At 49.3% G+C, this 24,931-nt stretch overlaps 1 protein-coding gene across 1 annotated transcript in view; it reads right to left on the bottom strand.

The window, feature by feature from the left end:
• PLXNA2 (plexin A2) overlaps positions 1–24,931 on the bottom strand; it is a 212,657-nt gene that overhangs the window by 174,565 nt on the left and 13,161 nt on the right. The window contains exons 2-3 of the mRNA XM_004424854.2: positions 11,492–12,759; positions 6,089–6,271 (exon numbers count right to left, since the gene is read on the bottom strand). Of these exons, the coding sequence (XP_004424911.2) occupies positions 6,089–6,271; positions 11,492–12,679 (1,371 nt within the window). The 5' untranslated portion in view covers positions 12,680–12,759. The remainder of the gene's footprint in view (positions 1–6,088; positions 6,272–11,491; positions 12,760–24,931) is intronic.

Raw genomic sequence — 24,931 nt, 5'->3', positions numbered from 1 at the left:
ATGTCAATATTGCCAATGGAGGGGCCATATCACTTTGGGCAAGATACCCAATATCTCTGTGGCTCAGTCTTTCACATCTGTGAAACGGGGCAGAGAGGCAGGGAGCAATCACCATACTTAGTTGAAGTATCTGAGGAAGATGGAAAGGACCATCGAAAAGTATCTCAGAAATAATCAGTGTTATCAAACAACTGAGCAATGACCCCAGGGCCTGAGAGAGTTAATACTTTGGTGCTCCTGATGGATTCTTCCCAGTGCTTAAGCTCACAGTTTTCCTGGCTTTGCTTAGTAAACTGTTTGTGAGATTATAAAGAGAAGAATAGGATTGGGATGTCAGGGCTTCCTGTGGGCTGCGGACTGGAGACCTTGGGTTGGTATGTCCCTAAGGGAAAGGCAGAAAGAATTTTCCTCAAGAATGTCACAGGCATTTTAGTGGCCACGGTTAGCTAATGGGAAAGAAGGTGGTGCCAAAAGAGGCCAGGGCCCTCCTCAGAACTTGAAAAGGACTAAGTCGCTGTGGATTTGCAAACATGTCCAGGAGTCCTGTAAACAGAGGGCTGGCGGGTGCGGGCGGTGGTGACCTGGGCCTTTGTACCTGCCTCTCTGCTGTAGGCAAGCCTACATCTGATCCAGGTGAGGCAGATGGCTGTCCACACCATTCTAGCGATGTCCAGGCAACAGTGTAAACGCTGTCCCTTCTTCCACCCCAGTCAACATTTCTGAAAGTACCACTCCACCCTCTCCCAAATGCTGTTAACCAGAAAACAGACTCCTTTCCTGTTACCCACCAGCGGTTCTCTTGTTTTCTTGACTGCTCATCCCACCGCCACTGCAACCCTCCCCCACCTCCTCCCCCTCTAGCCTATCCAACTCATCCTAACTTCCTTCCTTTGCAAACTAGCCACGTCAACAGGAGTCACTCTTGGTGTCTGGTTCTATTCCAGTCAATGCAAATAGGTGTCTGGCATGGAGTAGGTACCCGAGAAATTTCAGATAAATTTAATGAACACCTAATGTGTGAGAGATGTTGGATCTGGCAGTGGGGATGAGTGACATAAATACGAAAAAGAGGTTCCCTGTCCTTTGGGGTCTGTGACTCTCAAGAGAAGTGGACACATTAGCAGCTGCTCCCATGTCAGATGCTGTCGGAGCAAAACTACATGCTGTATGGGGTCTGAGGAGGGTGCTACTCTCAATGGTAGAGGAGATGTCAGCAGCCCTTAAGCAGGAGGTGAGGCTTCCAGTGGGGACAGAGAACAGAGGACCCACGACTCCCGCTGCTGTAAGGCCCCAGGCAGAGGGGCTAGAGGAGGCCTGCAGGGTCATAAAGCCAGGGCTGAGGCAGCAGTTGAGCAGCTGCAAATGGAAGGATGGAACCAGAGGGACTTTTCCCCGAACGCTAAGAGTCCTTCCTCCCATGTCCTGCTGTCTTCTGCCTTCTCAGCTTGGCCCTTTCCCTCCTGCGCGCATGACTTGCGCTTGGATTGCCCCCTGGACTCCTCCCTTCAACCTGGGAAGTCCTATGAGATGAGCTTGCAGTTTCTGTTCCCACTGCTCTCCCTCCATCTGCTTTGGTATTAGCTCCTAGCATCTCTTATCTGGACTCCCACAGCCCGCTCTTAGCCAGGAGGAATGTCATCACTGTCCACCGTGCCAGCCCCAGAACACCCTGCTTCCCGCCCCTACATCTTGCCCCACGCCTGCCTGCCCTCATCATCTTGGCCATGCCTTGCCCCATCTGCGCCAAGTATCTCCTCCTTGACCCTGAGGGGCTTTCTGCTATGCTCTGAGGGCAAGCGCGAATCCAGACATGACTTCAAAGCCCACACGCAGAGTGCCTTGGCCTCCCTCTTTGCTCCTCTTCTCTGCCACTGCCTGCCCACTCTTACCACCCACTCCTACAGAAGGAGTTAGAGAAATAGTGGCAGCATAATGGAAAAGGTCATGGGGTGGGTGCAGGAAGCCCCGCTCAGCTTCCTTCATCAGTGACCACCCAGTCTCTGCTTGAATATTTCCACTGACTGGGAGCTCATTCCCTCTTGAGTCAACTCTTTCCATTATGGGACAGTTTGGCTGCAAGAAACTTCTTCCTTGTATTAAGTGGAAAGCTACTTTACTGTGACTCCTATCCAGTGGCCCCACTCTGCCCTCTGGGGCCACACCAAATAAGTCTAATTCATCTCCCACAGCTTAATGGCGAAGCACGCCGACTGTGAACAGATGACCGAGGTTCGAATCCTGGCTCTGCCGCTTACTTGCCATGTGGCCTTGGAGACATTTCTTTACCTTTCTTGGCCTCTATTTCCTCATCTGTAGAACGGAAGTGTAACAACACCTACCTCATAGAGTTATATAAAGACTAAATGAGTTAATAGATATAAAGCTCTTAGAATAACACCTGACCCATAATAAATGCTCCACAAATTATATTATCTGAAGAAAGCTGTTTTGTCTCCTGCTTTATTCTTCTTTCCTTGGGTTAACATCCTTTTAAAAATATTCTTCACGTAGTGTGACTCCTACATCCTTCCAGCTCTTGTTTATCTCGCACTTTCGTTGGACTAACACTGCCTTACAATGTTATCTCCAATTTAAAGAGGAGTTACCACTTCTCACGACCTGGAAATTGTTCTATTAGTGTGGTGAAGACTAATTAACTTTGGTAAAGCCGCATCACACAGTTGGCTCATGTCGACCTTGCGGGCAGCACAAATCCCAAGATCCTTCTCACTTGGTTCTCTTAGAGCCTGGATCCTCACAGTGCTCTATCTACCTCCACCTTCCACCTCGCCAGGTCCTCCAAGCACCTCTGTGCACTCCAGACCCTCCCTGCATGTGCTTTGCATCTTCTCAATGTGGCACCTGAGGTCTAGAATGCCCTTCTCTCTCACCCCCAACTCATCAGTTTATCTGTCTCATTCAGTCTTTAAGCAAATCCTGGTACTCTTCCTCCTTGATAAGACTTTCCAGGTTAATCACATTATAGCAGCTGGTTTCTCTGAGATTGTTCCATCCTTGTGGTGAATCTGCCTGTCTTCTTATCGTGTAACACACTGACCCCTAGCCTACGCAAGTCTTACACATCTTGCTTTTGAGGTCTTGTCCTTATTCTGCCTGTTCCTCCTGCATGTTTGTGGCTCAGACAGCAGTGGCCACGTCTGCAATGTTCTCCATGTGTCTAGCAGAGAATAGTGTATGAGCATGTATGTGACACAGCACATAACGGTCATGCCACTTCTAGTGAGTCTCTGCATCCTCTAAACTTCCCCTCTCAGGGACATCCTGTTCCTACAGGCTACAGTGGATGAGGGCTGGACAGTCTGACAGACGCCTGTCAGGCAGGGAAGAAGTGAGCAGTTCTGACGCACCCTGCTTCCCTCCCCTCTCCAAACTCTTAGCTAGTTTTTTTCTTCATTTTCCTTCCTGTGTTGAAAGAGCTATGGGGGCCTGGACCATGGTAGAGTTTCCTGGGGACATTCCATAAATTCCTCATGGACTGTTTCTCTAGAGAGAGTGGGGGCACGTGGGTGGGTAAAGGGGAGGCCAGCAGGAGCCCGGGTATGAGTATCAGGTGCCTCAAAGGAGTGTGGGTGGAAAGGAAGGGCGAATTGCACAGAGGAGAAGGAAGGGTATTATGAGCTCATAGAAACAGCCACAGAAAGGCCAAGTAAAGAGTGAGAAAGAGCAGCCAACTTGCAGGTTGGAACAAGCTGTGGGCGGCCACGCCCCTAGCCTTGCCCTTGAACCCGCTAACTTGTCTCCACAGCGACTTGTCTGCCAGGGTTCTGACAGGGCCAAGAGAACTTGGCTAACTCAGGTGTGTGGCTTGGAAAAATCCCCCTGGCAGCCCCTGTTTGTGCTGCACAAGATGCAGAGAGAAATGGGGAAGGTCAGCACAAAGGTTGCTCAGAGTCTGGCTGGGTCATTCTTCCTTTATTCTGTCCTCATCCCTCCATTCAGCAAACATTAATTCCTTCACTCAGATCTAGGACCCAAGAGAGTGGAGGCACTAGCCCCTGGCTGACCTCTGTAGCAAGCCTGGACCTGATGATTGTTCTCAGCCTCCATCCTCCAGCTCCGTGGTTGCTTCTTCGGGGTGCCAAATTGAATGTTAGGGCAAGAAGCAACTTGTCCTAGTCTCTATGCTTGGGAAAGTCATTCTCCTTCTCTGGGCCTCAGTTTCCCTGCAGAATAATGAGGGTATTGGGCCAGATGATCTCTAAGGTTCCTCAGAGAGTGGTTCTATTTTCCAAAACAGTTTTGGGGCCTATCCCATATGTGAACACTTGGTGAAAGGATTGGGCAAGAAGAAGGAAATAAATATGAATAAATATGAAAAATTCATTAAAAAATATGAATAAGTCCCCACAAATAAAGGAAACAAATATGACCTCTGCCTTTAATAGAGCTTTCAAGAGAATAAAGAAGACAGAGTCACAGAATATCCAGAACAGTGATTGAAGATGCAGGAAGGATAGAGGGAGGTGCTGAGCACCAGCCTAGTTGTGGCTACTGCTGGCTCCCAGAAAGCCTTTGTGCAATTTAGAAACAGGTGATCTCTATGGGCAGATGAATTAGTAAGAGGAGCCCCTCCGGGTGGACGTTTGTACCCTAGGGTACATGGCTTGACAAGGAGAGCTAATGCTGGATTTCAACTCCCACAAGCCCCTTGGCCCAATGTCCCTATGCAAGGCACAATCTATCCAACTGTATCGGTAACCCTGGCTGAGAGCAGGGAAGTAGCCAGCCTCAGGGGTCCAAGTTGAACCCTGTCCTTGTAGAATATGCCACTTTCAAATCCTGGTGGAATCTCATAAGGTGACTCCTTCCCTCCCCCACTGGGAAAGCAAATTCAGGGACCACACTCATCCTCTCTTCCATGTGCCTAAAAGCACAAGACTGTGGACCCAGGTAGAGTAGAGGGCACAGGACAGGAACACATAGGAACCTCTCCATAGAGGCGGGAAAGGGTTAAAGGGCTTTGGTATCATGAGAATCAGAAGAGGTCTGGAAGGTTCAGCATCTCCACATAAACCCAGACCAGTTTTTCTCACCTCCTCTGGCAGCAACTCAGAACAAGCAGAACACGGAGATTCTTCCCCAGGCTCCCTCTCTGCCACCCTCCTTCCACACTCCCAAACAACATCTCTCCCGAGGCTCTAAATGGATTAGGAGGAAAGAGCTACAGGGGGGATGTCAACATCAAAGGGTGAGATTCAGTGAGGTCTTGCATGTGCCTTGATCCACAGGTGGTGGGACTGGGGCACGATGGCAGGAGGGTAAGCTTGGGAAAAGGGATTAGCTGGGACCGGAAAGAATGTGGCTGCTGTAATCCCACATAATGAACCAGATTGTGCTCCGTCTCTGCACCCTAAGCACTAGACAAGCAGGTACAAGCTGTTGGCTTCGGCCTGCCGCACAAGAGGCCTCCAGTGCCGCCAGCCCCAGATAGCCTGTGCCCTCTAGCTGGCAGAGGTGCCCAGGGCAGGCACGGGATTAGATGTCTACTCCCTCCTGGCAGCTCAGGTTTTGGAGGGTGGGGTGGAGGGGAGGGGAAGAGCCTGTGATTGCAGGAAGAGGAAAGATAGCAGAATGGCACCATATGCCATCAGAGAGCAGCACCATCATTTGCCCGGGTTCTTAGCAGTGGGATCCATAATCTGCTTCAACCAGCTGCTTTGAATTCAACAAAGACTTTTGACCAGGACAATCAACTCCACAAGGCTGTTCAGAGGGATGTGTGATGTGGGTGATTCATAATATAGATAATCAAAAAATCAGTTGTACTTGATTTGGAGATAACGAGTGATTTTTTTTCCTCCCTTAGGCAGATGCACCTTCCTAATTCCTTGAAGTTTGGGCAATATTGAAATGTTTGCATTCCCTAAACGCTCAGTGACTAATGGCTGGGGGAAGCAGCTAGAAGATAAGCCACAAAATTACCCCCTACCTACCCCCCCATTCTACACCTCCCCAAGAAAATTAAGAGTTGCCTATAGTTAAATGTCCACCAACAGCTCCCTTCCAGAAGGGGCTCTCAGCTGAGGAGCTGAACGGCAACGGGGCATCTGGGCTCACAGACTCTTACCTTTTTCAGCTTGCCGCTTTTAGTCCCCACGAAAACCACGCTGTAGCCATTGTAAACGTAGGAGGCCACCGAGGTCATGCGGTCCCGGCTGGTGGTGTACAGGGTCAGGCCCTCCACTGGAGTTGAGCCTCCAAGTGGCTGGTTGATGTCCAGTCCACAGAAGTTGTCATCGATGGGGACCGGCTGGAGGGAAGGGGAGGGAATTGGGGTGAAGAGCAGCGAAGGCATGGCAGAGTCACTCTACACTGCCCACCCCCAACCACCAACCCTAGGACACCAGGCCACTGAGAGGTACAGACATGGGGTTATGGGGCACAACTCAAGCTGCAAACAGAAATGTCTCACCAGCTGACCCACGAATCCCACACTGGCTCCTGTGAAACCAGACCAAAGAACCAGCAGCCTGCCTCAGACTCACCTTCAGTCACCCATTCACTTTTCTGCTAAGAGATCCAGGGGCAATTTGTAAGGCTGATTGCTTGAACTCATTTTCTGATCATTTTAATGTCCCTGTGGACCATGCCATTCTGTGGTGATCTTTCTATTTAGACAACAGAGTTTCAATCTAGAGGCAACACTATAGGATTTCTACCAGCCTGGAAAGGGTTTCTTGTTTGTTCCTTGGGCTGCAAGGTCTGCCTTTGGGCATAGGAATTTTAAGCCATTCAGTTATTCACCACATCCTATACTGGGGAGACATTAAAAAGGGTCATCATAATATTGAGCAGGGCCTTATACTTTGGAATCTACATAATCTACATAAACCTCAGTTTCTTCATTTGTCATACTACCTGCCCGTCTTTCTGAGAGAATTACTGAGGAGCAAATGAAATGATGCATGCAAAAGAGTTTCGTTGCATGGCACCATGGTTTCCACTATTAAACATTATAGGTCCTCAACAATGTTCATGTACATACAAATAAAAGAGAATTCTGGAGGTGATGGCCTTCCTATTACCAGGCTTTTGAAGGGAGTGGTGGTGTGCCTGTACAGAGAGTATCTTTCAGGAGAGACTGGGGCACTCTTGAAAGATGATCACGTTGAGCAAATGAAAACATCGCTGGACAAAAAGTAGGAAGACCTGAATTGAAGCCTCTGCTCTACCGCTAAGTGGCTGTGTCAACTTGGACCCAGTAACATCTTCTTTCAGGGCTGTTAAACGGGATGTTAAATTGATTATTTCTAAGATCTCATTCAGTTTAAAAGAAAAAAAAGACTATCCTTCCTGAGGACGCGAGCTGCGGAGGGCTTGTGTCTCTGCACAGTGCCTATCCTGGGGCTGGCCATGACAGGTCCTCTGAAACCCTCCAGTTGATTGCACAACATGGAATTCTGTAGGCAAAGGCTGCAGACTCTGGGCCAGAAAGAGCCCTGAGTCCTGTGGCAGCTGCTCCTTCTGGGTCTAGAAAGGCATCCCAGAGGAGGAAGGAAATGACTATTGTGGGAAGCATAGAAAACATGGGGGAGAAACCTGGAACCTGTTCCCTTCAACCTCCTCCTCACCCTGACCAGGGAAGAGCGGGTTGACGCATCACTCCCTGACAGCCTCATTTCCTTGGAATAACGGGTTTATGAGCTAGGGCATGTGATTTTTTGTAAACCAGGGACTACCCTTCCATTCCCGTCTCAGATCCAAAGGGAACAGAGACTCGTATCTTGTGATTCCTTGGTGTTTTGTAAAGAGCTGCTGCTCCTGTTACTGGTAGGAATGGTAGTGAGGCCCTTGTATGCGTGTGTGCGTGTTGTGTGTGTGTGTATTCTTTAGGAAGAGGAACTTGTTTTAGGTTAAGGATAACCTTGAACTCTGGATAATATGGAGCCCCACACAGCAAAAGGTATAAGCTTCTCAGGAAGGGTGGGAAGCACTGGTATGCTGGAGCCAGCTCATGAGGGATGACTGTACATCTCTGCACTCTGCATTAAAAGCGACATCACGTTGGTGGCTTAAAATCATCCATTGTGGGAGTATTTACACCATGAAAATTGGCAAATGCTTCTAATCAAGGCTCCCCACCTGCCACCACCACTGCCTGCATATAGCCATTTGTTTAATATTTACCAGCAAATCACGGGAGCCAATGATGGAAATTGCAGGCTTCCTACAAAGGCAGGTCAGAGGAATCAGATACCACTTTTTACATTGTCTACTTCTCTCTCTCATCTCTACACTATAGGCAGCAGGTACCCTGGTAAGACTGAGGAAAACGAGACTGTAGTCCTGTCTGTACCACTATCTAGCCATGTGACCTTGATATGTCATGTACCTTCTCTGAGTCTGAATTTTCTCATCTGTAAAGTGAAAGGATTGGACCAAGCAATCGTCAAGCTTCTTTTCAGCTCTGAAAGTCCTTGACTTCATGACTTCAATTTCTTTCCCACTTTCTCCAGGAGCTGGTAAAGATGCAGAGTCTGGGCACAGGCGTAGCTCAAACCAGGTTCTGAGTAATGATGACAGGAGCAAAAAACTTGCCAGTGATTGTGGATTTCTCTACATCCTTCTTGACTCTAGAATCTCCAGATTGTAAAGGAAATGGCTTGTTCTGATCCTAAGCCCCTGGGGTTGGCTGGCCTTTCTTTCTTCTCTGCCTTATCAGATATTCCCAAACACCTGATGCCTCTTTACTTTTGCTCAAATAGTAAGAGCTTGGAGTGTGGCTTTCCTTAGAAGCAGCATAGCTACACAGAAAGAGCTTGGACTTAGAAGTCATATGGACTAAACTGAATTCCCACCCCTGCTTTGTCATTTATAGTTGTATGGATTTAAGCAGTTTATTTAGTTTTTGTGAGTCTTTGTTTTACCATGTTTTTCCATTTGTCAAATAGGGATGATAACCTTTGTTTTATAGGATCATACTGAGGATCAAGTGAGATAACACTCACATTGCCCAGCATAGCCTTTAGGACATAGCTGCTATTCAGTGAGTGATATTCCTTTCCTCATCCCTTTTCTGGAGGCAGAGCTTAAATCCTTTATCTGTGAGTTCCACATCAGTCCAGAGATCATGTTAAAATTAAGCCCTGGGACCACAATGTCTCTGGGTCCCCAGGTCTGGGACTCCTTGAATTATAAGGATTTTAAGAGGCCTCTCTTGTTGTAACCCTCCTACCCGCTGTCAAGGCTGCACCAGATGAGCGTGAAGCTCAAGGGCTGGCGGGGGTGGCAGTGAGGGGCTGTTCTCTCTGAATTCCTGGTCCTACCTGCTGTCACCTCTCTCCCAGTGCCTGTGCTGGTCTTTGGTCACTAGCCCGGGCTTGTCTCTCTGCAAACCACTGGAGCCAGAGAAGGGTGTCGGCTTCCTCTTCTCTCTGGCTCAGAAGCAGGCAGGAATCAGCAGTTTCCTCCTGACAAGGTCCCCTCTGGGCAATGGGAACCGCGGACTCTGTAAGTGAGTTAACTCTTGCGTTTCCTCTCCACTTCTCCTGATTGGTTGTGGCCACAGGTTATAGAATTTCAGTGCTATAAAGAACTCTGGAAATTATCTAGTTCAACCTCCTCATTTTATAAAAGTTAAACAACAGCAAACAACTGGTTCTTTATTATGATGATTAATATTAATAATTATAGCTGCCATTTATTGAATGCTTATTATGTGCCAGGTATTGTGCTAAGCATTTTACATACATTTTTCTATTTGATCCTCATAATAACCATAAAAGAGGGCACTATTATCTCTGTTTTAAAAATGAAAAAATTATAGCTCAGACCATGGACATAATGTGTCCAAAGTCACATAGTTTTAAGTGGTAGAACTGATTTTTAAATACATATCTGCTGATTTCAAAGCCTACTGTCTTAACCGCTATCCTATCATACCAAGCAAATGATGGTAGGAACAAAAGCAGAGCTCGGGCATGATCTGTTTTCCTGCTTTAAGCAGTGGTTTTTGGTCCCAATGGCAGGCACCTTTAATTTAGGGTACTCAGAGGGCAGCCATATGGGCCCCTTGGTGTCAGATTTTTCCCCAGGCTGCAGATCCAGAGTCCGAAGCAATTTGCACAGAAATCTATCTGAGCACTTGCCACATGGCATAACAGTTAACTAATAATGGTAAACCTAACATGCCAGGCATGGTGCTAATCTTGCCATATATTATCTCATCTGATCATCCCATGAAGTAGGCATTATGATTCCCATTTCACAGACGATAATGTAGAGATGTTAAGTTACTTCTGAAGCCAGGAAGCAGCACAGATGGAATCTCAACTTTGTCTCTGATGCCCAAACTCTTACCTACTACATTAAATTGACAGCTATTTTTCTCTCTCTCTCTCCTCCACTAGATTATGAGATATGTGAGAGTAGTGATCATGTCTTTTTATATTTGCATCCCCAGTGCCCAGTAGAGTGCTGGGCACTCAGAATATCTTCAATACTCTCTTATAAATGGATGGAGGGATGAGTGGATGGAGGGGTGATGGATGGATAGAGGGAGAGATGAATGGATGGACGGAGAGATGGGTAGACGGATGGATGGAGTGATGGAGTGATGGATAGATGAGTGGATCATGGTGACCACTTAGATGGCAGCATCTTGCTACTCACAGGATGATGCTCATTACAAATTTTCTTGACTCTGCTGTCCTCAGGTCTGGATCCTGAGCTACCCTTCCTCTCTTCTTTTCCCTTTGCCCAGACTCCTGATTCTTCTTCTCCAGTTGTCATTCTGTCAGTTAAGCTAGACTCCCTTCCTTCTCCTCCTACATATCCACTTGCCTACTCCATCCCCTGACTTGGCTTCACAGTGGCCTAGAAGGCCCCACATGTACATGATCTGGTCCCCGTGACCTGTGACTGGCCTCTTCTCTTACCATTCTTTCTCCCACATGCTCTGAGCTGGCTATGATGATCTCTCTGCCATTCCTCACACACGCCAGGCATGCCCTGAATTCTTTGCACTTGCTGCTCCCTTTCTCTGGACTGCTTTCCCAGATACCCTCGTGGCTCCTTTCCTTAACTTCCTCAGTCTTTGCTCAATGAATCAATCCTCTTGGGTACTAACTCTCCCCCTTCCCAGCTTTATTTTTCTCTACAGCAACTGTCACCATTTGAAAGACGACCTGTTTTATGTATTTATTGTCTTGCCTCACTAATGAAATCTCCATGAGGGCAGGGAGCTTCACTGTATGGTTCCCACTGAAGCCAACAGAGCCTATAACAATGCCTGGTGTGTAGGAACTTAATATATATATTTGGAATGACTCAATGGATCAACAAACATGCCCCAAGTGTCTGGTATATGCCAGACTCTCTGTTATTGGTTACCCCCTAATAACGTGAGCCTGAAAGCCTCTCTCATTTCAGGCCTGTGGTGGTCTGGGAGCAGGGTGTGCAATGGGGCACCGGCAGGAAAGCCAGAGCCCGAATCTCGGATCAGGCGTAGAGCGAGGTGAGTCCTCCTTACCGCCTTGGTGCACTGGACGTCTTTCCCCAGCAGCCAGTTGAGCTCCAGGTTGCCCTCGCCCTGGTAGCAGGACTGCAGGCGCTCCTTGATCTGCAAGTTGATGGCCCGGATGGGGAAGGCACAGAGGGCAGAATCATCTGGCGGGTGGTGATATTGCTTCTGCCCTTTGGAGAAGATGGCGAAGAGCACGTCATCCTGGCTGCTGATATTGAAGGCCTGGGCCAGGGAGTCCCCGGGCTTGGCGAGGTAAGCAGCCTGCAGGAGGCGGTATTCCACCCCAGCCCGAGTGCAGCCGAAGGGCAGGGACACGTAGGAGTGGAACTTGGGGTCATCCTTGCAGAGACGTACGATGCGTGAGGTGTAGAAGAGGTCTCCAGCAGAGTTGATGGCCACGCCCTCAGGGGTCTCGGGCTGGACAGTGAGGAAGTAGACGAAGCCTCCGCTGGCGAAGCCGTAGATGTAGAAGATGTCAAAGTGGGAGACCAGGGCCAGGGTGTCGGAGGGGATCTTGATGAGGGAGGAGACGAAATCGCTATGTAGCTCATAGTCGAGCATGGCGGAAGACTCGGGGTCACGGGGCAGCTTCCGACTGGACAGAGTCGGGAAGTAATCCTGCTTTCCATCCACGGCGGTGCCGATGAAGAGCTTGCCATCCTCACCCTCGGAGCGCACGATCACCCCGTACATTGTACCCGTCTTGTTGACGCTGGACAGGTAGTGTTCCTTCTTGTGGGACGGCTCCACCAGGATGAAGAGGTCGTCCAACCGCAGCAGCTTGCAGACCCCCTGGTAGAGGCTGCCGCAGGCCAGCAGGCGGTTCTCAGAGTAGTCGATGATGAGCAGCTTGTTGACATTGTTGGTGAGGGTCAGCACCTCGCTGCAGGGCTGCACGATGAGGGGTGGGTAACAAGACTTGTTGTCCTCTTCCGGCCCTGTCTTGTGAGCCACCTGGATGGTCAGGTTGCCCGTCAGCTTGTACACTCGGTTGATGGCCCCCACATACACCGCCCCCGTCCCTCGGTGTACGGTCAAGTGGTTGAAGGTCCAGTCACGGTTCTCAGAGTGGAAAGTGCTGAACTGAGGCATGCCGGCTGCCCGGGGGGCCAGCAGCACCCAGACCACTGAGAGCAGGACCATAGACCAGCTGTCAACCTCTGCGGCCCGTGGCCAGGGCCTCCACTGTTCCATTCTGAGTGGGGCGAGGACGAGGAGACAGATCCTCTGAGCTCTCACCTACTCCACCTTCCTGGATTGTCCCTCACATGGTTCTGGAAAACACAAGGCAGAGTGGTCAGATGAGAAATAAGTCCTGGGAGGAGTGAATAGGATTGCTTGACTCAGGGTCCCAATCCTGGCTTGCTCTGTGAGTCCTTTCCTTCTATATTTCAGTTTTTCTATTTTTAACGTACTTTCTCCCTCCTCGAGATGTTCAGGGAATCCTATTATCTATTTTGGTCTCCAGCCTTTACGCTGTAAAATGCCTTTTTTTCACTTTATAAAGCATCTCTATTTCTGTCCTCTTAAGACATCATTTTTTATCTCTCAGAGAGGTTAAAAGGCTGTTTAAGTTCACCCAGCCAGTCGATCCTGTTGTCGGACAAAAGCTGGTCTTCCCTACCCAGTTGTCATGTCTGTCCTCTCCCAGTCAAGTGGAAATCTCTCCTGTTTTTAAAAGCTTGTCAGGAAGGCCATCTCCCAGGCTCTCCCCGTCAACTGCTCCCAGAGTCTGATAACACAAATACAATTCCTTCTTACTTCAAACTCCATCCCCTCACGCTGCTGCGTTTCCTTACTTTCTCAGGCTCCGTCCTCCACAGGGAAGGAGAAGGGCTGTCACCCTGAATAACAGTGCCTCTTGCTGCCCCTCAGCCTTGTCCTCTCCAGGAAGAAGAATCCCTGATCATTAGCTGTTAAAACTGGTTAGAAAAATGAAATGCGCTGTGGCCAGTAGGACCAGGATTCCCACTCGTGCCATTCAGGAGCCTGCAAAGCCCCAGGGAGATGGGTGGACAACCCCCCTTGCTTCCCGGGCACAGGAGGATGCCAGCCACTGCCTCCCCAGTGAGCGGGCCGCCAGGTCCTGGGGGAAATTGCTTCAACTTCTGCTTCTTTGCAGGTGGAGCACAGGGGGAGCCAGCCTCCTTGCTAAAGGGGACGGGGACTGGCTATCCAACTCCTCTAAACACGGGGAGGAGCAAAGGGAGACACGTTGACGGTCAGTCTTGTTCCAGCCACTGCTGTGGCCTCGGGACTCTTTCAGGATCCGTGAAGTCAACCCCGGGGCCTCAGCCTGCCCTGCCTGAAGCCCAGTCAGTCTCCAGTCCTGACTCCTTTGCTCCTTCCCCTCCCTCCAGACCCCCAGGCTCTGCAGCTTTCCATATTCCGAGGAAGCTGGCCAGAGGGGCAAGGTGGGGCTCCTGGGAGAGCTTCTGGAGACTCCTGGGCAGGGGGTGGGAGAGTGGAGCCTGACCATCACTCTAACAGCACTGCTCCTGATTCATATGGAGAGGGACAGTGGTGGCAGCAGGCAGCAGCAGCAGGAGGGGGCAGTGAGCTGTCTAGCAGAGAAAGCTTTTCTCCAGCTGGACAGATTGTCCGGCAGCCTTCTCAGACAAGTCCAGACAGAACTCTGGGCACACGAGCCGGCAGGGGTGGAAACACCCAAGCCAAGGATGAAGAATTTGCTCCAAGGCAGCTTAGGAGGGTCCTGCCTCCTTCCACCCCGCCCCACCCCCACCCCACCCCCCCATCTGGCTGGACAGGGTGAGAATTAGAACAGATGCCACTTTGGGCAGCCCCACGGTTTTTGCTCTGTATCTTTAGTAACTCTCCTTCCTCCTCCTCAACTCTGCATCCTAGGCCTGACAGCCACCACGGTGCCAGAGGTGGCCCCACCTGACTGCTCTCCTCCAACCAGGCTCCACTGGGGTGTTCTGGGTGATTCATGAGGCCCCAGGCTTCCTTGGAAAGAGGAAGGCAATGGCAGCATGAGGCCCAGGCTGACCTCAGAGACTCGGACACAGCCCTTCCGGCCCCACGCGCACACCGGCAAAGCCTCCCGACAGACAGAGCTTTCGGTTTGAAAACCAGAGGTTATTTTTAGCTGTGTCCTGGGGCCGGTAGCAGGACGTGAATTCCTCAAGAGGAGCTGTGGAAAGGAAATAACAGAATCCTCACATTCCCCAGCTGCATAGGGAACTGCAAGAGGCCATTCTGTGCACGCCCCTGTCTCTGGGTAGGAAAGCTCCTTTGGCCTCAGGTGGAGGGCAGTGTGTCCCATGAGGGGCTGTGAGGAGGATTATAATTGTAACCTCACTGCTCTTGGGGTTTTGCCTTTTAGAAAGTGCTCTCTAAGACCCTGTGGCAGTGAGTTTGTGGAGTACACTCCTGCCTTCTCCATAACATACACGCACACGTGTTCAGCCCGTAGGTGGAGGCAGAAGGCCTTGGTAGCAAAGATAACACCAAAGGACACAGGGTGAGGTTAAGATCAGCTATCTCATCTCTCTGCCCCATCTTCTCCAGAGACACAGTTTACATAGTGAGTGGCTTTTGTTATTAGGTAGAATTCGGGAACAAATTTGGGACCTTGGGCAAGTCAAGTCTCATCTCCCTTTCTGGCAGAATGGGGGTGACTACAGTATCTACCTCTCAGGTTGTCATCAGAGTAAATAAGATAATGCAGGGAAACGTCTTAGCACGGTGGCTGGCACACGGAACGCTCAACTTATGCTAGTTGTTAGTATTATCATTGAAGCCACCGCAGGAGACCACACTCCTGCCAGAGTTCCTGACTTCTCTTTTTGCTCATATTCTGTCTTTCCAAGGGAATGAACATTGTGTGCAGACCTTTGATCCCGAGCCCTCCCTGACTCTGTGAAGGGGCTCATCCTGGGAAGCATGTGTCAGGGGAAAGGCACTAGATCCAAGGTGATCTTCTCTATTATACTACTGCACAAGTCCCAACATAGCCTCTCTGCAGCCTGCAGGGAGGCTGGTGGAGGTGCAGGATCCTGAGAGTTGAACTATGAATGGGAAAATTGGCCTGGCGGCTAGAAGGCATGAAGTCATGGGGCAAGAGGAAGAGTGGGGGACACAGGAGCCCTGGATTCAAATCCTGCCTATGTCATCCATGAGTTATATGGCTTTAGATTAGTCTAGCATCTTCCTGAACCTACTTCTTGATCTTAAAATAAAGGGTTTTTGAATTAACCGATTTGTAAGATTTCTCCTTTCAGATGAAATGATACCTTGAGGCTTGCTTCCTTCAGCTTCTACAGTCTGTGATTGCGATAGCAGCTGAGGTCCTTCTGTCCTACCTGGTAAGACTGGTTAGGCCAGGAGTTCTCAACAGACCACTACAGGTGGGCTGTTTTCCTTTCACTCCTCAACCAGTGTCTGCTCTGGAACAGACTGCCCCTGGTGACCAGCCAAGTGAATTCATCCCATGGGGCTCAAAGGTCACCCATCTGGGAGTAGCAGGTGCTGGTGCCGTGGAGTCAAGAGAAGGCATGGTCTCCTAAAGTATAGCAGTGGCAGGGAAGGCTCACACTCCACCTTGGGAGTGTGGCTTTCACAAGGACAACTGACTTCAACAGCAAGTTGATAGCCTCCGTCTTTCCATGCCAAGACTGATGTTACCATGTGGCTGTTCCAAAGCAGGGCCCAGCTGACAAGGATCAAGTCTCCCACCCAAGTTCAGAGGAAAGGGGAAGAGCACCCACCTTTGTACCTTTGATGAGAGGCAGTGTGGTGTAATGGTTAAACGCATGAGCTCTGAATTTAGATGTATGCTTGGATTCAAACAGAGCGGATAGCTCTGTAAACTTGGTCAAGGTACTTAGCTATTCTGTGATGCTGTCTTACTATCTATATAAAACGGGATTAGTACTAGCATCTACCTCATAGGATCATTATGATGAAATCAGTTAACACATATAAAGCACTTAGAACAGTGCCTGGCACATTTTAAGTGTTTGAGATACATCAGCCTTTATTCATAGTAATTTATTTGTCAATATTTCCAGCTCTTCACCTCCATCCATTCCTTGATCTGTCTCGGAATGAATTTTCCATCCTCAATTTGGTAGAAGCCAGTAAACACGGGCCTATGACTTTTTACACCTAGCATTTCCTCCTAACCCCAATTTTCTGCGAATGTCAACCTCAGGAGTTTTCTCTTAATAGTGATGCCTCCTTTTTTCTGTCACATCTCCTCTCTCTGTCTAGTTTGTAAAGTCACTTTGTCACATGCATTGTCAAGAGCCAAAAGTTGCCTACTCTCTGTTTTCTTCCCAGCCTCCCTCTCCCCCACTCCAAGTCTCAAACCAGAACACGTTGCTCTGGGACACTCGCCCTAGCAGTGGAGCTAGGCACGACAGCTTACTCAGAGTACTCCCGATGCTAAGGAGGGGCCACGCTTGCCTCTTTGGGAAGCAAGTGTCACTAAATATTTTGTTTGGAGGGCCTGATGACACCATCTTCCCGATCAGGATTCAGGAGGCAGGTGTTGGTGACAGCCAGTGAAGGCATCTAATACCTTCCTGATCAGCTGCTGCAGGCGTCAGTGGCAGAGCAGGGAGGAAATGACAATCAAGCATCTCCAGTTCAGCTCAGTGCGGGATTCTCTCCTCCCTCTGTTGCCTTTTTCAGGAGACCTGGGAGCACATGCCTCTATGCTTTCACTTGCCCGCCCTCATTGCAAAAGGAGCTGGTAGGAAGAAGAGTCAGAGTCAAGATATGATTTTGCCAAATTGAGTCCAAGTTCATGATAGTAGATCTCACACCCTGGGACCCATCTGTAGCTCCACCACCACTATCTCCATTCTATCATCACTGTCACCACCTCCATCACCACCACCTGCACCATCATTACCAGCACCATTCTGGCTATGATGTTTTTTATAACAATAACAGTAAAAGGTGATTATTATTACGACTGCACCTACTAGGTGGCTCACACAGCCAGGATCCTGAGGACCCAGATGGTGACAGAGAAAAGGCAAGCATGGCAACGAGGGCTGTGATGTCAGAGGAGTTAGCAGCTGCTCCCGGGATTCACCCCAACCTCCTTCCTCCCCCATGGCAGAAGGAAGCCCGTCCTCTCGCTCAGCTCTCCTTTCTAATTAGTAGCGCCTTTAAAGCAGGAATTCAGGGCCAGTGCTGAAGGTGATCATAAGATTACTCCAATCCACTACTTTTTTTTAAGGTGAAAAAAATTAAAGCTTATAGAAAGAGACGAATTGTCCACGGTGACCCAAAATGAGTCAGGGACAAGCTGCAATCAGAACCTAGACCTTGTCACAAAAAGTTTAGTGCTTCCTCCATTGTAGGTGAAAGGGTCCTGGGAGTCAACTATATTCTGCCTCGAGGCTGCCCTGTTTGGGGGAAAAAAGGTGCCTTTTGATCACGGTGGCCCAACGATGGGCAGAAATGAGCCTAGCACTGGGCCTGGATATGGAGGTGGTAGGATTAAGGGGCAGGGGTTGTGAAAGAGACACTGCCAGAATGTCACCCTTCAGTGTTGGGGATAATGACCTCCTCTGACCTGCTCTAGGCCCAGGCAGGCCCAGGCAGCTGTCACACCCAAGAATGGCACCTACATTGTGACTTGGGAGCTATGGTAACCCATGCCATATCCCTCTGGGCTATAGATAACCACATAGACAGGTCAGGTTTAGCCTAAACACAGGAAGCTTCTTCCCAAAGAGTTAGAAATGCAGCAGAATGGACTAAAGTGAGTTATTAAGCGGGGGCATACTGCCAAGAAGACTATGGAATTTTCTGACATTGAATTTTCCCAACAGCTGTCTAGGAATAAGTTTACCCAGAGGCAGGGGATTGGTCCCAATGACCTCAGAAGGTTCCTTTTGGTTTAAGATTTCTATGAATTAAAGCCCATGAGGATAAAATGTCTAAATCTGAGATTCTGGGGCCTCCGCTTGTCCCCTGTGGGTGGAATGATCCTGAAGGACCGTCATAACGTCATTTGCGCGGCTGTACATGCAAACATTCCAAGCGTCACCCTGTCTAACACCGACCTCAGAGGTAGTCCAGGCACGTCGGGGAGCCCAAGGTGAGCGAGAGGGCGAAGGCAAAAGCCCCGGGTAATGCCGACAGCTGAAAGGCCTCAATTAGAGTGAAAGGAGTTATCTGGTATTTAAATAATTATTAGATTGAAGGAATAATCATAGGTTTGAGCTGATTTTTTCCCCACTGTCACCCTTGATGGCGTCTATAATATTATTATTCAAATGCCCATGATTCTCATTGAGAAGAGCCCATGAGAGAGAGGGGGAGAGGGGTGGTGAGCAGGGAGGGGGTGAGAGAGAGACTCATTTAATCTCCATGTGACAGGGCTGCAGGAGGTACGATTAGTCTTTTTCTTATTTCAGCTGTCACTCATGCACAGACACCGAAGATTGTTATTAGCGTATTTTATGCACACGATTTAAAGGGAAAGGGGGGGGCGTGGGGAGAGGGAGAATTTCCTACAGAAAATAACAGGACCAAAGGAACAATTTAGATGTCACTGCTATACCAGCTGCGTTTGCTTCATTAATCGAATGTCATTTTTTCCCCAGACTCTGTGCAGTTATGTGAAGCTAAGTGGCTACATCTCACCCCAGAGCGAGAGAGGGAAAGTGAGGTGAGACAGAGGAGGAAAACGGGACTCTGCCTACCATGCCTTCTTGGCATCTTCCCTTAGAAGGTGAAATAGGTGATACTGTGGCCCCCTCCCAGTGTGTGTCAACCCAACTTTTGGTGACAATGTCTATCCAGTCACCTTCTCTCACTATAAGGGAGATGCCGGGGAGTGGCCCGGTGGCGTAGCAGTTGAGTGTGCGCACTCTGCTTCCGTGGCCCCACGGTTCGCAGGTTCGGATCCTAGCTGTGCACCGACGCATGGCTTGTCAAGCCATGCTGTGGTGGCGTCCCATATAAAGTAGAGGAAGACGGGCATGGATGTTAGCCCAGGGCCAATCCTCCTCAGCAAAAAAGAGGAGAATTGGCATCAGATGTTAGCTCAGGGCTGATCTTTCTCACAAAAAAAAAAAAAGAAGGGAGATCCCTGACTTGTCATTATATGTGATTCCTTTCACAGGTGGATAAACCAGAGCCAATCTCCAATGACCAAGGAGTAACAGAAGGAAATTCGGGGAGGCTGGGACATTCCTGATCAGCAGTAAGGGAAGAACTCATATTCCAGGTGGTGAGGCAGTGCGGGGCTGCACGATGGGAGCTGTGTGTGGCTCTCTGCTCTGGCAAAGGGAGGGAGCAAGGCCCTTTGATCCCATGTGACTGCCTGACAGTGATGGACTCTCTACCTCTCAGATGGCACAGTGGGCAGATGCAGGGTGACAGGGTGAAGAGCAGGGACTGGGTCCTGGCGAGAAAGGCAAGATGGCAGGTGTTAAGGATTGAATCGTGTACCCCCAAAATTCATATGTTGAAGCCCTACCCCCTAGTACCTCTGCATGTGACTGTGTTTGGAGACAGGGCCTTTATAGAGGTAATTAAGTTAAAATGAGGTCATTAGGGTGGGCCCTAATCCAACTGATTGGTGTCCTTATAAAAAGGGGACATTTGGACACAGAGACAGACAGGCACAGAATGAAGATGACTGAAGAGACAGGGAGAAGATGGTCATCTAAAAGCCCAGGAGAGAGGCCTGGAACAGATCCTTCCTTCATGGCCCTCAGAAGGAACCAACCCTGCGGACACCTTGACTCCTGGCCTCCAGAACCGTGAGGCAATACATTTCTGTTGTTTAAGCCCCCCAGTCTGTGGAACTTCTTTACAGCAGCCCTAGCACACTAATATGGCAGGGAGGAATAAGGTACTCTAACATCTTGGCTTAGGAATTGTTCTTTTAAAGAAAAGGGGCGTGTGTGTATGCACCCACAAGCACCCATGTTTGAACAAGCTATCACAAGGCAAGACATTAGACAAAAGGTCTCTTAACATCTCTGTGAGAACTGAAGGCAGCACAACTCGCTTCCTCTTTCACCCAGCTGAAAGCAGTGGCCCAGAGAACTCACTTGCTCTGCCTCTCCCAGCTTCGTCCCCGGTGGGGTTAGAATTGGGATTGGCCCATCTCTCACTTCTCGGGGTTTTCCTGCAAAATGGTTCCTTACCTTTTTGGTTCCCCTGCCCTCTTCTGCTCCTTCCCAGAAGAGTCGGTGTGTCACTTGCCAGACCCCAAGAATCCTATGGGATATTTTGTGACTCCCAGCCAGTGAGTGATCTTCTTCCATTCCTACCCCAGCTCCTTTTCTGGCCTGTCCCAGGACCATTGCCTTTTCACTCCTGGGAGGGTTTTTCTGTTGGTTTTCTTCCCAGGTCTCCCAGTGGGCTCTAATCGAGCCCTGGAAACCGTACCAGCTCTCCCAGGGCCTTAGCAAAACATCCAGTGTTTGTCCTTTCCTCTCACAGGCTATAAAAGTTTGGAGTTGTCTCTCTGAATTATGAAGGGCTCCAAAGACATGCACTTATTTGAGGGGTTGCGGAGGGGAGGGGGATCGGCTCCTTTCTGGGGCACTGGCTGGGCTGGCTTTGCAAAGTCAAAACAAGATTCATTACCCTGGGGCCGGGAGCAGGGAGATACACCACCTGACCCTGCAGACCTGCCCCATATGTCATGGGCCTGTCAGAAATCTCCCAGAATTCCCTTTATTATCTAAAGGTCGCCACCCGGGCAGCGCTGAGAGAGCCCACGGTATAAACTAAACTAAAAGAGCAATCAATTTCAAGCAGCTGCCTTCCCTGCCGCCCCTCCCCTTCCCCCTTCCGTGGGCTCTGCCCTCTTCAACCCCCTCTGGGGGTGGGCTAGGGAGAAGCACTGCCTTGCCACGGCCACCTCACCCCTGGGACAGAAAGAATTTCTGGAGCAGCAGGCCCTGGGAGTGCGCCTGCCCCTTGAACTACGGGGGACTCAGAAAGGTCACCCCACTTCTCCCCTGACTCTAAACTGGACCCTGCTTACACAATCCTAGTAGTGGGACTGCTGTTCTGGTAGGTATTATGGGATTAAAGGACAGGAAGAGGAATTCTCAAGCTCCTTCCAAAGGCAGGTAAGGGAATAAAAGTGGGGATACGGCTTTGCTAACTCGAGCCCAAATTCCTGTTGGGAGGCCTCATACCCTAAGGGCCATGAATAGCATAACAACAGCAACACCCATTTGTTTTCTACAACAAAAATAATAAAGAAGAGCAGCTCTTATTATTATTTCTTAACAACCTGCTACGTGGCACACTGTGCTAGATTCTTTGCATATCAATGGCTAATTTTGTGATTACCTTGCAAGATGGGTATTATTCTCCCCATCTCACAATGAGAAAATGGAATCTCAGGAAGGCTGAATAACTAGACTGGTATCATTCTGCTAGGAAGCAGAACTTTCTGATACCCATGCTTTCCCCACTATTCCACATTCCTAGATATTTTAAATTTATTTTTCAAGCAAACCCTCTTATGGCTGGTCTGTGAAGACTCACTCGAATGTTAAGTAAGACTTGGTGAGTACTTTATTTTAAAGGTCAAAACTTGAGGCTCCCATTTTATTTTGATAATGGAGCAGGGCTGGGGGTGGGGGTGGTGTGGGTTGTAGTTACCTGTTACAAGGTGGAGTTCAGGGGTGTTTTGTGGCAAGAGGTTTGCTAGCCAGCAGTCACCTTTCAGAGAAATTCCAAACAACCTTTCCAAGGATCCTGGAGATGTTTCTCCTGCCTTTTCACCCCATCCTTACTGTACACAGAAGAGCCAGAGACTCTTTGAGGTAGAAATGGGGAGGACAGCAGGCCACAGGGTAAAAAGTGCCCAATTAAATGGTTAAATAAATTACAGTTACTCCACATAATGGCATATTATGCCGCCATTAACCGTAATGTTTTCAAAGAATAATGACACAGTTCCAATGCACAGCAGTGGGAGGGAAAGGGAGGGAAAAAACGGGGGGAAGAAAAAAATCCAAACAAAACACCAGGCATTCATTTCAGCTCTCAAGCAGTGGACTGGCCCTAAAACCCCACTTACTTTCCCCAGAAACTGTCCACATCTTTCTCCTCTTGAAGAAAAATTTTAATGGCCCCTAGGAGTCCCAGGGTGAGAGTACTTCCTGTTTCTCTTGCAGACCCTCCTGCCTTTCTGCCCCCAGTGGCTCCCAAGGCCAGCCTCTAAGTGCTTTAGGGACTTCATCCTTTGCATCACGGACAGTGGCCATTAGTGCCAGAACAAGGTGCATTTTTTAACACTGTCCATTTCCAGAAGTCAGGGTTCCCCAAAGTTCAGAAGAGTGGGCCTCTTTACCAGCAAGCCTGGTATTGCTTCCCTGAAAATGGTGCATGTAAGACAGTCACAGAGACCATCCATTGAGAGGGACCCTGGTGAAAGCCACTGGCAGCTAAAATCCAGCCATAGATATCCTGCCAGGTGTGGCCTTGTACTGCTTCATTTCTTGTGCCTTAGACTCCTTGTCTAACTTTGCCAGGCACAGGGCCAGAGTGTGACATCCACCTACAGAAACACCTTCTGTTGTTCAGATAGACTCAAGGCTGAACTGTTAAGCACCCAAGTTCAAGTCCTTCCCAAGCTGGCCCTTCTGTCTTTCTCCAGCCTCCCTTCCCACCTCTCCTAGAGTGACTCCACTCCCAACAAACTGGTTCATTTGTTGAGTCCCCAGAACACCTTGCACAGTTTCACCTCTGTGGTCCCCTCTTCCCCCTGTGTGGAACGCCCATTTCCACTTTCTTCTTTCCATCCAAACCTTGTCCATCCTTCAAAGCCTCGTGAAGCCTCTAGGACCTCCCCACCCCCACCCCATCTCTCCTCCAAAGTCAATTAACTGCTATTTTTAGCACATGCTGCATGGCAGTGTGGGTCTCTTTTTTTATGTGACTATGTCCTATCTTCCCATTGAATTAGAGGCTCTTTGAGGGCAGGAACAATACCTCGTGCTCTTCAGCATCCTGTGCAGAGCTAGTGCGATGAGTACTGTACTTAGACTGAACGATGGGGAGCAAGGGCGAGAGGAGATGGGGATGCTCATTTGCTTTTCTCATCTACTAGTCCGCCCTAAGACATGGTTTAAACTAACACACTTGGCTTAATGATTTGTCATAATTGATCTTTTGGAGGTAGTGAAGAAAGGAGTAAACCGATTGGGAAGAATCCTGGCTGTTGTTCATCTTGAACCCACTGGGCGAAGAGCAAATGTCATTGGTTTGGTGGATGAGATGGGGAGAAGGATGGAGAAGAATGAGAAGATACCAGCTCTGCCTTTGAAGAATGCACAATGCAGATGGCTTGTGCAGGAAAAGTCTTGGCAGGAGAACTCCAAAGCCACAAATCATATAATATCATAGATCACATAAAAAGCATTTAGTAATAAATGGCCAATTGGCAACTTAAAGTGATCAAGAGCAGAGTGGGGTGGGGTGAGATTCCCCTAGGAATGTTTCAGAACAGGCTCATCTACAAGGTCAGACTCACTATGGTGTGCCAGGCAGCAGGTACGGAGAAAAGGCTATGAGCTTTGGAGACAGACCTGGGTTCCAGTCTTGCTGTATCACTTCCTAGTTCAGTGACCTTGAACATGTTGTTTAACTTTTCAGAACTTCAGTTTCCTAAGCTGTAAAAGGACACCTCACAGGATTGTGGCGAGAATCAATGAGCTAATGGATGTGAAAGTGTTTTGTAAACTCTCCAGCTTTGAATAAACACGAATTACTCTTGTTTCTGTTTTTGGAGACACACTGGACAAGGGCATCATCTCCTTGGCAGTGCCGGCTGCCCTGTATGATGGCGAGAACGCTGAAGGCTCTGCTTCAGCCAAGTGAGGGGTGACTCTCATGCACCAGAACATGGTGACCCAGCTCCCGAGATCCTGGCCTCTTGGAAGGAACTGGGTGCTGCTGGGCCCTGGTAGCCATTCTCCCCAGTCCCCTCGGCCCCAGGCTGTCCAGATCACCCCCCACCTCCTCTCATAGCCTTGAGGGTGATTTAAGGGCCACTTCTGCTGCTCTTGGTGATTCATGCCGGTACACTTGGCAGGAAAGAGGGAGGAAAGAGGAAAGTTGGCCCATTGGAGGAGGAGGAGGAGACGATGCCGAGGATGGTTCCCGTGGCTGGAGCTCCACATTCTTGGGGCTCTTGCCATCCTGGGTCTAGCCAGCATGTCGGATGAAATTCCCCTTCCTTATCTTCCCCTGCCTCTCCTCCTCTCCGGTGCTTTTCTGAACCGACAGCCAGCCTTCAAATAAAAAGCTGTAATTCCTTTTTATGAGGAAGCTTCTTAAGCAGGCTGTGTCCCCACCCTGTACCTTCCCACCTTCCGTCTCTATTATTTTTCTCTCTTTGTCTGAGACTCTGAGCTCTTGCAGAAAAGATCCCGAGCTGTCAAGCAGCCTCTCTTAAGTAACAGGCACGTTCGCACGCGCACA

Source organism: Ceratotherium simum, chromosome 2 (assembly GCF_057802395.1).
Source record: "Ceratotherium simum simum isolate JZ-2026a chromosome 2, ASM5780239v1, whole genome shotgun sequence".
In the NCBI taxonomy this organism is placed as follows: domain Eukaryota; kingdom Metazoa; phylum Chordata; class Mammalia; order Perissodactyla; family Rhinocerotidae; genus Ceratotherium; species Ceratotherium simum.
Note: the sequence above shows the minus strand (reverse complement) of the source record. Positions and strands in the feature narration are given on the sequence as shown.